Consider the following 12,498-nt stretch of genomic DNA (forward strand, 5'->3'; position numbering starts at 1 on the left):
TTTTGGATTTTGGAGCATTTCAAATTCCAGGTTTTCAGATTAGGGTTGCTCAATCTATATTGCTGGTCATAGTTCCTCCCCTGGAATCCCAAAATATCTAAGAAAAATAGCCTGCAATGCAATATACATACACAAATATATGCTGAATGTGGCAGGATACACAACCCACAGCAGGCCTCATCACACTATGCGGCCCAGGACAGACAGCTGGGGAATGAAGACCCAGAGCTCAGCAGGTATTGAGCAGGACGAGGCAGCTTGTCTAAGCCAAAGCACCAATGCAGACCTTGCATTGGAGACAGAGCTTTACTAGAGGTCAGTGACATTAACCAGAAGATGGATTTCACGTGCATGGAGAGTGGAAGGGGTGCATTGGTCTTTTGTGTCACCCTCACACTTGGAGTGTACTCTCCAACTTAAACATAAATGGCATGGTTTCCTCTGGTTCCAATTTTTATAAAGCAGTTGTTCTCCAAATTTTTTGGCCTCAGAACCCTTTTACACTCTTAAAGTTTTAAGAAAGCAAAATATTTTGTTTGGGTGAATCATATTATAATATTTACTGTATTAGAAACTAAAATTGAGAAATTTTAATAAATTGCTCATTAATTTTAAAATAACAAGAATAAATCCATGACATGTAAAACAGAAAATGTTTTAACAAAAAATAACTGTTTTTTCAAAATAATGTAGTGAGAAGAGTGACATTGGTTTACATTTTTAATGTCTGGCTTAATAGAAAACAGCCAGATGCTCATTAACTGCTCCTGTGTTCAATCTGTGGCCATAGCTTATGTCATAGAACCCCTGGAAACTCCACTGTACACTCGTGAGAGAATGACAGTGAAAAAGGCAAAGAATGTCTTTGTGATACTGTAAAAATAGTTTTGCCTTTGTGGACCTCCTGAGAAGGTCTTAGACCCTCTCAGGAGAACGTAGATGATAGTATGAGAATCAGTATTCCAGAATGTCGTGGCCGACGAGGTGCTTTCAACGTACGTCAACACTTCTCAGTCTTTTCCACCAAGTTCCACTGAAGACAGAGGAAGTGAAGGTATAACCTGGGGCATGAAGCAGCTCACTGTAAGTATGGAATTTCTTTAAAGGCTGTTATTTTCTATGAAAAACTCATTTAAATTTTGCATTCACTTTCAAAATATCTGTTTATTTTAATATGACCATTTCTCCCTTAATCATTGAAACCCTCCCTTCCACGAAGACACCTCATGTTTATCCTGTGGTTTCTTATACTCCCTGGCACACTGAATCCAGTGTGAAAAGCATCGACATTGGGGACTTCATTGGAGGAAACTATTTAGCCCCACTTTAGGAAGCTGGAGCCTGGAAAGGTTTAATAAATTTGTGGAAGTAAAGTTCAACCAAATGAGAACAGGCAAAGTGTATTGACTCCAATCTTGCTACAGCAAAGGAGTCAACCCCTGTCACTTGTGTTTTGCTGGGGACTCAAAGGCAGACAGAGGAGTAGGAAAGTTTTATAGGCGATAATAGGGAAGGCCTCAGGTGATTGGAGGCTGCTGGTGTGGGGAAGCTGCAGGCAGGCTAACTAGAAGGAGGACATCCCATGTGACTGGTTAGGGGGCATATTTGGCTGTCTCTGGTTGGTCCTAAGGTGTAAGCAGGGACCAAAATTAGCAAAGCTGTTACTAATCAAGTTTTGGCCATATTGGGCTAGTTGTTACATAAGTTATTGTTTAGCTTCCTGGATTGTCCTAGAGATAGCAGTCTGACTTCCTACAAGGCTGACTTATAGCCGGGGTGGCCGCCTAGGCTGATCGTAGATACGGGCTTTTCCTGGGCAGGTTGCTGCAGGTTGTGGATCAGAGTTCTACTTTTATATATTGTCTGGCCATTGTCTGGTTGGGTATTTAGTCTCCCAAGTTTCTAAAGGCTATGAATCTAGGCAGTGGCAGATCCAAGACATTGAGTCAAGGTCCTCTGTTTCTAAATCTTATCTCCTTTCTTATACCTGGCAGGCTGCCTTGCACCCAGGTAAACTAACCACAACACTTCTTCTACCCAACCATTGCCCTCATTTTTTTCCCAGTGACCTTCTCTTATACTCTAAATGCACTTGTCGACCCTAATTAAAACATGATATATTTTTGATGAAGCCAACTATATTCTTGAGATGCTTAGATCAATACATTGAAACCCTCACTTTTTACTCCAGGCAAGGTTTCTGTTCCTTTCTCTCATCATTTATAATATGCTAGTGGGTGGGAAGGGAGTACATTTGCCCCAGGCGCTGGTTCCCAGCTGACAAAGATTTGGTTTAGTTTGGCTGGTGCAGCAGGTCAGAGTTGCTAAGGAAATGTTTGGAGGACTGATATGTTTGTAACAGCCTGGCCATCCAGGCAGAAACTGGGCTGCATTGCAGGGTGGTTTGTGAGCAGGACACTGGGCTGCTGTCTCTCCTACCATTAACTGCAGCAGTTAATCAGGGGAACGAATATTAAGCAATTAGGTGCCCAGGAATGAATGGAGATGTTAAGTGGGGCAAGATTTAGAAAAAAAGATACTATGATATTATCCAGGCTGGCAAATTGCAAAGGGATGGAGCCCTGAATACAATAGGAAACCCAGGGAGTGAGCTCTCAAGAGACATCCAGGGATCATTCCTCTTGTAACGGGAGTGCCATGATCAAGTATTAGGAATTACGCTGTTCACACTGAACAGTAATAGAGCTTCCAAAGGTGATGTGGAAGAATATTGTCTGGGAAGTTTTATTTTAGGCTTTCAGTACAATTTCCTAGATTGAAACGAGGAAGGTAATGAAATGATTTCCTTATGAAGGAAATTGAAGAGGAGGTCTCAAGAATGCATTAACCTGCCTCATTATTAATGAATGGTTAGTGTTAACGTGATAGGTTCTCTCTGGGCTCCTGTGGGAGCTCCTGGGGTTGTATTTGTCCCACCACCAATGAAAAGGGCAATTTTAACAATTTCCAGGGAGCTGCTCCTTACATATGTTTGGTTTTCAGTATTTTGGGGAGCAACCAGATGGAGTTTTTTTTTTTTTTTTTTAGTTATATCCACACAGCAGAGATGAGGGAAAGGAAACCTTTCACTGATCAATGGAGTCTCCTGAGAGATTTGCCCCTTTGCACGATTGTCTCTGGTGGTCCTAAGGTGCAAACAAGGACCAAAACTAGGGAAGCTGTCAGTTATTAATCAAGTCTTGGCCACACTGGGCCAATTGTTACCTAAGTTATTCTTTAGCTTCCTGGCTTGTCCCTACAGATAGCAGTCTGACTTTAAGTCTCACTTAACAGCAGTTTGGCTTCCTGGGTTGATTATTGTACATAAAGGATTGGTTTCCTGGGCAGGTTGCTGCAGGTTGTGGGTCACAGTTCTGTTTATACATTGTCTGGCCATCATGTATTTGTATATTCAGTGTCTCAGTAATGAAGGCTGACGGGGGGAACACGGCCTAAATGGTTTCGCAAAAGGCGTCCTCGAAAGAGAAGGCAGAGAGAGAAACAAGAGTTCATGTTTCATTAGTTACATCCTCTTGGTCACTATTTATCAGATAATTGGAAGTATTTAAAAAGGAAATGGAATACACTGTATTTGTAAATGCTATTGCAGATATTTTAACATATTTCATTAAATTTGCAAGTGGAACCAAACATTATTCAAAAGACTTATAAAGAGTGACTGGTGAAATTTGCTAGATTTATGAATAGGATTTGGGCTGAGCTTAAGGAAATAACTAGCTTTCTGATCTGCAACCTTAATACACTGAATGTAATTTTTAAAGCTCCAAAGCAAATCTCTTAAGTTTCTTCTGGGCACAGAGTCTGCCTGACGGCCCAACTCACATTTACTGGGACCTCTGGGGAGTGAGCTGAGCCTGGGGTTTCCCTGCACAGCCTTTTTGTACAGCTTGGGATTTTTAAATAACATATTGCTTTTCTTTTATAATCACATACTTATATTTTATAATCTTTTAAAAAACAAGCTACTTCAAGTCTCAGCGTAGAGTTATATTGACAGTGAGGTAACATATAAGGAAACATATGGCCCAGTGTCTGGTGGTTGTCAGATGAATACCTTTGTTCCCCCAGATGAGAAGGGGGTACTTTGCTTCAGAAATCAACCTCTAATTGCCCCTCTGCTGGGCGCATAGTGGTTGAAGGGGAAGAACATTATTAGACTTGGTCCCAAGTGCATAGTTTAGTGATCAGACGAGACTTTTTCCTGTCGGCCCAGTTATGGAATATATTTAACTTATAGTTTTACTGTAAACCTATTGAGATTTAAGCTGTTCAAGAAAATCAACGGATAGAATGAGTAAAATCTAGATTATGTGTTTCTCAGGATAAAGGAAAGATTGATCTTTGTAATGAGAGTATGCTTTATCTATAATTCCCCTTTCTGCACCTAGGCCTGCTGTCAGTCCTTACAGAGACTTTCTGATACTTATAGAGAACTTGTCCTTTCTGGTTGGCACTGTCCCCTGCAATCCTGGTTTAGCAAGTGGAAGACATTTTCATGCAATTAGAGAAAAGCACCCTTTCCTCCTAGCCAATGCCCACACTGGGCCACTTGGCATGGTGGGCTGGTCGTCAGCTCCTCCTGGGTCTCCACGCTTGGTGCCTTGTGAGGGGCTCAATCCCAACACTGCATGCGGCAGCCTCAGCTGAAACCCTATCCCTACTTTTTCCTAGAAAACCCATGTTCCAAAGTAAGTGGTGGCTGTTAAAATATATCATTTTAGATACACTTACACAAAAGTGCACATTTGTTATCCAAGCGATACATAACTGGTCACTAGTTAATAGCAGATATATATTTGTTCTCTTCCTTAAAAAAACATTAAGACAATTAAATACAGAGTAGACCACTGTATTGTTTAAAAAATCAAATTTATTAAAATGCTCATAATTATAAAAGAATATTAAAATGCACAGAAATTAACAAACATTAATTACAAACTTTACATCTTATGCTACAGTGTAGGAAAAGCATCATGAATATTTCACTTAAGCTGCTCATACATTTTAACTTCTCACGCATCTTATGGACATAAGAGAATGGTACAAGAAGTGTTTCAATGAAAGAGCACATTCTGACCCCTTGTGAATTAATGCTTCATGAAATTCAAGACACATGTGCATTAAAAAGGGAACACTTTGGTGACAGTATACAAGATGGCCTTGTTTAGTTTTAAAACAAAAATGATTGCTTTCCCTTTCTAATAACATAGCTAAAATATCTGAGGGATGTTTAAAGAAAAATCCCCTGAGTATTTGGTCTAACGCTTCAATTCATTAAAATTCACAGGCATTACAAAAAAGATAGATAGAAAGCTAAAATTTCTTTAGTGGTTAACACTGGACAGGTCGGGGGCCAGATTCTCCCTTCCCAGGTCCACGGCCACAGGTTTCCCTGGGGCTGCCACCTCTGCTCCTGCTTACAGATGTAGCCGCTATGGTCTGCAGCCCTTGCCCCATGTTCTTCACCACAAGTCATCCCTGGACTCACATTAACATTGTGGATGGCATGAGTGACCCTGGGGCTCCATTATTTTATTCTTTTGGGCATCTTCTTAGCAGTGTCAGACGTCAGACATCACATTTGCTGCCTTTAAAAATGTAGAGGTGTTTTCCCTCCTGTCTACAGCAGCACATTTTAAACTATGAAGAGGATTCTCTTTGCTGGGGCTATGAAAACATAAATGTATGTTTCTTCTGCAGTTCTATCATATATACAAGGAGATAAGGTAAAAGTATTTTCTTTTCCATGCTGGCATAAACAGTGATTAATTGCCATAATTCAAACACTAAGAGATAGTCACACACTTTAGAGAAAAGAGGTAAAAATAGAGAGGAAGCGATACCCCCTCCCAGGGGCAGTATCACAGGGGAGTGAGGAAAGGAACTGTGGCATGCCCATCTGGGCTGTGCCAAATGAAAAACGGTTTCTTTCAGCAGGAAGAAATTCATTTCTCCATCCTAGTGCAGTCAGACCTTACGTGGCCTGTCTTGAACACTCTCTGACCACATCGTTAACATGATTAAGAAAGATAGCAAAATGTTGTCCCTGATCCACTGGGACAATTCGAAAGCCCAGAAATACTGCTTTGATGAATCCTATATAAACACTTTTTTTTTTTTAAGCTACTTTATTATCACAAGACTCTAAAACCTGATTACTGAAACATGTTTCACTTTCCCTAGCTGCTGGGATGCTGACAGGTTGGCTCCTCTGGCACCTGAGCACCTGACAGCATCCCAGTGGGTGGAGCCCATCCAGCACGAACAGGATGCAAATCACCACCTCCTCCTGCACCCAGCACTGACCCATCACCAGTCAAGGGAGAGAGGTGCTGGCTCCGTGTCTTCTCCAGAGCTCCCAGAGGGCCTGATGCTTAAAAGGCAGTGAAGCAGAGCAGACTGCTAGGCTGAGCAAGCTGAGGGGGCAAGATCTGTGATGGGATACGAGTTCAGCAGGAAGTAATCTTCAGATACTGGTACAGTTTGTGGCCAAACCATTTTCCTTTATTACCCTTAACTGCCTGATTGGCTCTAGAAGAGGCTGGAAGCTCAAGTCAAAGCCAGAGTCTTTTTGATCAGAAATAATCTGAGTATATTCCTGTCTCTTGTGCAATCATACAATTACAGATGAGTTACTGGGCCCAGAATAAGTGGATGAAGCCACAGTCACTATGGCAGATGCTTTGGTATGTTGAGCACTTGACGTATAGAAACAAGCCAAGTCCTGCAGACTCCCTGGTGAAAGGCACGCCCCGCACAAGGAGCATAATTAGCATGGCTCATAATTAGTGCACTTGCTGTTCCTGACCATGCGCAACATCGTCATGCCACAATGGCCATGAGTGAGCTGTCATGAAGGCGCTTGGTGATTTGTAATACTGTACCTCCTCCATCTAATGAATAAAAGTCATCTGCTGGGAAACTGATGGGCTTATCTTTTCCAGACAATTAAGTTGATAAAAGTATAATTTTAATCATGTGATATCATTTTTTCCCCCAAGAAATGACACATCTCTAGAAGAGATAAGTTAATTATCCAGGTCAACATGAGTTACAGTTCTATTGGAATCTATAACCTTCCCTACTTTTGTCATCCTATTCCCTTGAGATCTGCAAAGCAGTCAACATTGATTAGGCACAGGATATTCCAGGAGTGCTCCTGGAAGATAAAAGATGTCACCATCGATTAGGACAAATATGCTTCAAAACCTTGCTATCTTCATTCCAACCCACTAAGAGTATTTCTTTGAGCTGGAAAGACAGGCCAAAATGAAGACTGAAACCATTTCCTCTGTCGAACTGAGGTTCCCTTTCTGGGGGTATGTGACAATACACCCAAACATTGTGAATTCTTGAATCTATTTGCCACTTAACAGCAGCATTCATTCAAACTGAATTCCAAGTTAGCTATTTTCAATCACATGAAAGCTATTAAGGTGGGCGCATGTCTGATCTTTAATGATGGCATGTAAGGAAAAGATAACTCTGGAACAGATCTGGCAAAGTGAAGAAATGGAACACTGCCCGAAAATAAAGATCATGTGCCTGAGAACAGAAACAAATGAAGTAATCAAACAGGAAAAAAAAATCCATTCTGCTAAGAAGGGGCAGTTTTTAAGTACACTAAGAGACTTTTTCTGTGTTACTAAAATTCCAATTTATCAAAAAAGGAACACTTTAGGTTTTCCAGGTGATTAATTTTATGCCCTTATTGATCTAAGTTTTACATCTTCCTGTTCCTGCATCGCTAGCTGAAACTGAAAAATAATATGCACGGAAATGGTTATAGTTAAGACTCATATTTGCCATAGTGATTTAACTTAAACATTCTCATTAGTGATTCATAATATATTTTGACAGAACTAAATTCCTTAAAGTGCTTCTCAGAACATAAAGCTCTTAATCTAATTTTGGCCGTAAATTGTTTTCTACTACTTCTGTCATCCTCTTGGCTATCACCCCCATATTTTTTGTCATATCTTTGAGGTGACTCTCGTGAAGAAGCTTCTGGGTTAGGTACTTCTCTCTCTTGATCTTGCTCTTCGTGAGTTTTGATACATCCGGGATTGCATATGAAATGATAAATTTCACAGAGAAGATGACATGCTGAGGAGAGAAGAAAAATGTCAATCACAAAAAAATGGAGGAGAACTCCAAGTTCCTTTCATTCGTTTATGGCAGTGTACGTGGACAAGGCAGTGGACACTCTACGCATACAAGCCCTAGCTACAGGCATTGGGCTTGTTTCTGGTTTTTGTATTGGGAGCAATGCCGTTGTACATTCTTATGTTTGGATCCTGGAGCATTACCTGCAAGAGTTTCTCAACAGTGTAGACCTAGGAGTGGAACTGCTGAGAGTCTATGTCACATGAATGTTCACTTTTACAAGATGATGCCAAAATATTTTCCGAAGCAATTATACCAGCTTATGCATTTACCAGCAGTGAGATGCTCTGCACCCCTGTCAGCACTTGGTATCATCAGACTTATTTTTGAAAACCAACTTAGCGATTATGAAATGAACTTTCACTTTGGTCTTACTTTGCATTTTCCTGATTACTAATGAGATTAAACACTTTATTTTTTTAATTCACTATTCAAAAATCCCTGACCTAGTGAGGTAAATAGAGATAATATACAAAAAACTTAATTAACATCAAGCTATGCATGGTATTAAAAAGTGTTAAGAGCTACAGGAGAACAGTAAAGCAGTGTAAGACTTACCGTGAGTGCTATGAAGGGCTTCCCCCCCCACCCCCCGATTTTATGTACGTTGGTTTGGATATGCCTAATTGAGCAAAGACTTTAAGGAAGCAAGGGAATGAGCTGTGCAGATGCCAGGAGGAAAGGCATTCTAGGCAAAGGGAAAGTCGGTGCAGAGTCTGTTTGGCAGAAGCCTCCAGAGTGCGTCTCCGGAAGGGCAAGGCTGGAGTGCAGTGAGAGAGAAGTGACGTCCAAGAGGCACGGAAGCATGGCTGGACCACGGGAGGCTTGTGTGCCACTGTGAGGACTCAGGCTTTGATTCTGACTGAAAGGAAAACAGGAGACTATGGTCCTACCTAATCCAGGCAAGAAACGATTGAAGCTCTGACCTGGTGGTAGCAGCAGAGTTGGCAAGAAGCAGTCAGTGATACATTTTCAAGGGAAAAGCCAACGAGACTGGATGTAGGGTGAAAGAAAGAAAATAAACAAGAAAGGTTCCAAGGACTCTGGTGTGAGCACCTGGTGAGATGGAGTTGTCATAATCAAAAGAGGGAAGACTGGATCAAACAGGTTTAGGGCCAGGTTGAGAGATTGGAGTAGATGTAGGAAAACAGGAATTTAGGGCAGTACATTTGAATATATTAGATAATCAAGCACAAAGGTCAGGTAGGCAGCTGGATTCATGGGTTGACTTCAGGAGAGAGGTGCTCTGGAAACATCCATTTTTAGGTCCATTTGGCACCAAGAAAATGAAGACAGACAAAAGAAAACAACCAAGGAATGAGTCCCAGGATCCTTAAGAGAAGCGGCCAGTGAGGTAGGAGGGAAGGAAAAGAAAAAGTGTTTTCTTGGGAGCCGAGTGAGGAAGAGTGAGTGATCGGCTATGTCAAATGCTGCTGAGTCAGGTAATGTGAGGGTGGGAGGTGGCCACAGGAATCTGCCAACATGATGGCCACTGGTGACTTTGGCAAGAGCAGTTTCGGTGATGTGGAGGAGGTGAAAGCATGACTGGAGTAGGCAAAGAAGAAAGAGGGAGAGAGGAATGGTGGACAGAGAACACTGACAACTCGCTCAAGGGCGCTGGCCACAAACAGTTTGAGAAGAGGATGGAGCAGAACAGATGCGATAAGGGTGGAGAGAATTTTATGTTGAGATGAGATATTGATGTGTTTGATGATGGAAATTATATAGTAAAGCAACAAAGGTGGATGTAGGGAAGAGGTTATTTTTCTTTCATCTATTTTTGAGATAACATTGTAGATATATGGAATTTCTATGTTATGCCACCCTTACATTTTTGGATTAAAGCCAATGTGGTGTGATCTTTTAAAAATATACTGCTGGCCAGGTGCGGTGGCTCACGCCTGTAATCCTAGCTCTCTGGGAGGCCGAGGTGGGCGGATTGTTTGAGCTCAGCAGTTCGAGACCAGCCTGAGCAAGAGCGAGACCCCGTCTCTACTAAAAATAGAAAGAAATTAATTGGACAACTAAAAATATATAGAAAAAATTAGCCGGGCATGGTGGCGCATGCCTGTAGTCCCAGCTACTCGGGAGGCTGAGGCAGGAGAATAACTTGAGCCCAGGAGTTTGAGGTTGCTGTGAGCTAGCCTGACGCCACGGCACTCTAGCCCAGGCAACACAGTAAGACTCTGTCTCAAAAAAAAAATTAAAAAAAATAAAAATATACTGCTAGATTCAGTTTGCACATTTTTTAAAATCAATTTTGTATATAGTTAAAGTATATACCATGATATTATAAGATACATATATAGTAAAATGGTTACTACACTAAGTCCTCACTTAATGTTGTTGATAGGTTCTTGGGACCGTGAATTTCAACAGAATGACAATAGGTCCCAGAATAATGTCATTTCCTTCAATGTTCTAACGATGAGGAAAAAAAAATGATTTGTTACACGTTATCTTAAAGTCCCAGTTTCCAAGAACCTATCAACAATGTTGAGGACTTACTATATAGTGGAACATATTAACATATCCATTATTTCAGTTTGCACATTTTAGAAAGATCTTTGCCTCTATGTAATGAGCAAGATTGGCTTTAATTTTCCTTTCCTTTCTATTCTTGTCTGATTTTAGGATCTGTGCTACTCTTAACCTCACCAAATGAGTCGGAGAGTATCTGCTCTTTTTTTGATCTCTGCAGGAGTTTATATAAGGTTGAAATGGTCTGTTCTAAAAAGCTTGGTACCATTCTATAAAGCCACATGGCCTGATGTTTTCACTGTGGAAAAACTTCAATTTTTCAAAGTTTTGCTGTAATTCTAGGTTTACAGTTACCTTCTTTAGCGTTTTGAAGATATTAGACTACTCTTTTCTGGCTTCCAATGTTAAAAAGCCTACTCTCATTCTAAATTTAATTTTCTTTGTCAGTTATTTGTCTCCTTTCTCTGGTTACTTTTAAGTTTTTGCTGTGTTGCATTTTCCTTACAATGTGTGTGTGGATTTCTTTGTTATTTATTCTGCTTGATACATGTCATGCTTTCTGCCCTGTAAACTGTCTTTCATTTATTCTGGAAAAACTTTAGCTATTAACGCTTCAAATATTACCTCTCCTCTATTATCTGTTTTCTGCTTCTGTGATTCTTTTTTTAAGGTAATACTTCTCCTTCTGTCTTTCATATATAACTTCTTTTTCATAGTTCCCATTTTGTTATCTCCCTGTGATAGAGGTAATGTTTTTAGACCTATCTTTTACTTCACTAATTCTCTCTTCAGATTTGCCTAAATTTCTGTTTAATCTGTGTTAATTTTTTTCATTTCACTATTTATACATTTTTACTTCTAAGTTCCATTTAGTTTTTTCAAAATTGTCCTATTTTTTATAGTTTGTTATTTGCTCATTTTTTACTTTGCCATTTGTTTCAACATTTTCATATAGTTAATATATTCCTTATTTGATAACTCAAGCTCTTGAAGTTATCAAGGGTTCAAATCAGTTGTTTTTTCCTGTTGAATTTCATTCATTTTTAAAATTTCCCCTTTCATTATTAAACTTTGTGAGCTCCTATTTGATTATCTTGATCCGAGAAAAACCTGGGGTCTAAATTGAGCATACTTTTCTCCAGAGAAGATAGGCATTTCCTTCTACTCAGAGACAAATCTCACTTAATCCGGAAGTCTCAAGCTCAGCTCTCCCACTTCCCTGAAGGCCTGGCCTCCTTAAGCTCGGAGATGAAGGCACTGACAAGCAGTGGCACTTGCTCTCAGAGTCCTACTGCACTTCGGGGGAGCTTCCTGCTCACTGCTCTATTTAAACCCATCACCTAGTTCTCCCCCGTGATAGAGTCTCCTCCCTTCCAGTAGGCTCAAAACTCCAAAGGAATTGTGTTTCAAGTTGGTTCTAGGTGTTTTTGGTGGGATGGCCCCTTACAGTATCTCATCCACTGTAATATCAAAAGCAGAAGTCCAATCACTACATATTTGAATAGACACTAGTGACTCTGGCTGATATATTAGATACTGTACTTCAGAAATTCACTTATGATGGTAAATGAGCCATGAATTATTCTTCTTTTCCTGTTAATGTTTGGTAGCTATTTAAAAAAAATACTAGTAGAAGTTATCAAAGCCAGGTAGCCTACCACCTTCTCCTTGCTAACTGGTTTGGATTATACTCAGAGCAAATGAAATACCTCCTGTCTCAGCCTCCACTGCTGCTAGGAGGAGCCAGGTGTTATAGTTCTAGCCAATGAGATGTAGGTGGAAATCTGCTGAGAGGGCTTCTGGCAAAGCATTCTTTCCTGACAAAAAGAA

General features: G+C 40.4%; 1 protein-coding gene across 1 annotated transcript in view; it reads right to left on the reverse strand.

The window, feature by feature from the left end:
* Positions 1-4,873: 4,873 nt before the first annotated feature.
* The window catches only part of ANO6 (anoctamin 6), a 187,239-nt gene continuing 179,614 nt past the window's right edge, over positions 4,874-12,498 (reverse strand). Inside the window, exon 20 of the mRNA XM_012638508.1 lies at positions 4,874-8,127. Within this exon, the coding sequence (XP_012493962.1) occupies positions 7,921-8,127 (207 nt within the window). The 3' untranslated portion in view covers positions 4,874-7,920. The remainder of the gene's footprint in view (positions 8,128-12,498) is intronic.

The sequence above is a fragment of the Propithecus coquereli genome, unplaced genomic scaffold, assembly GCF_000956105.1.
Source record: "Propithecus coquereli isolate 6110/MARCELLA unplaced genomic scaffold, Pcoq_1.0 Scaffold13, whole genome shotgun sequence".
Lineage (NCBI taxonomy): Eukaryota > Metazoa > Chordata > Mammalia > Primates > Indriidae > Propithecus > Propithecus coquereli.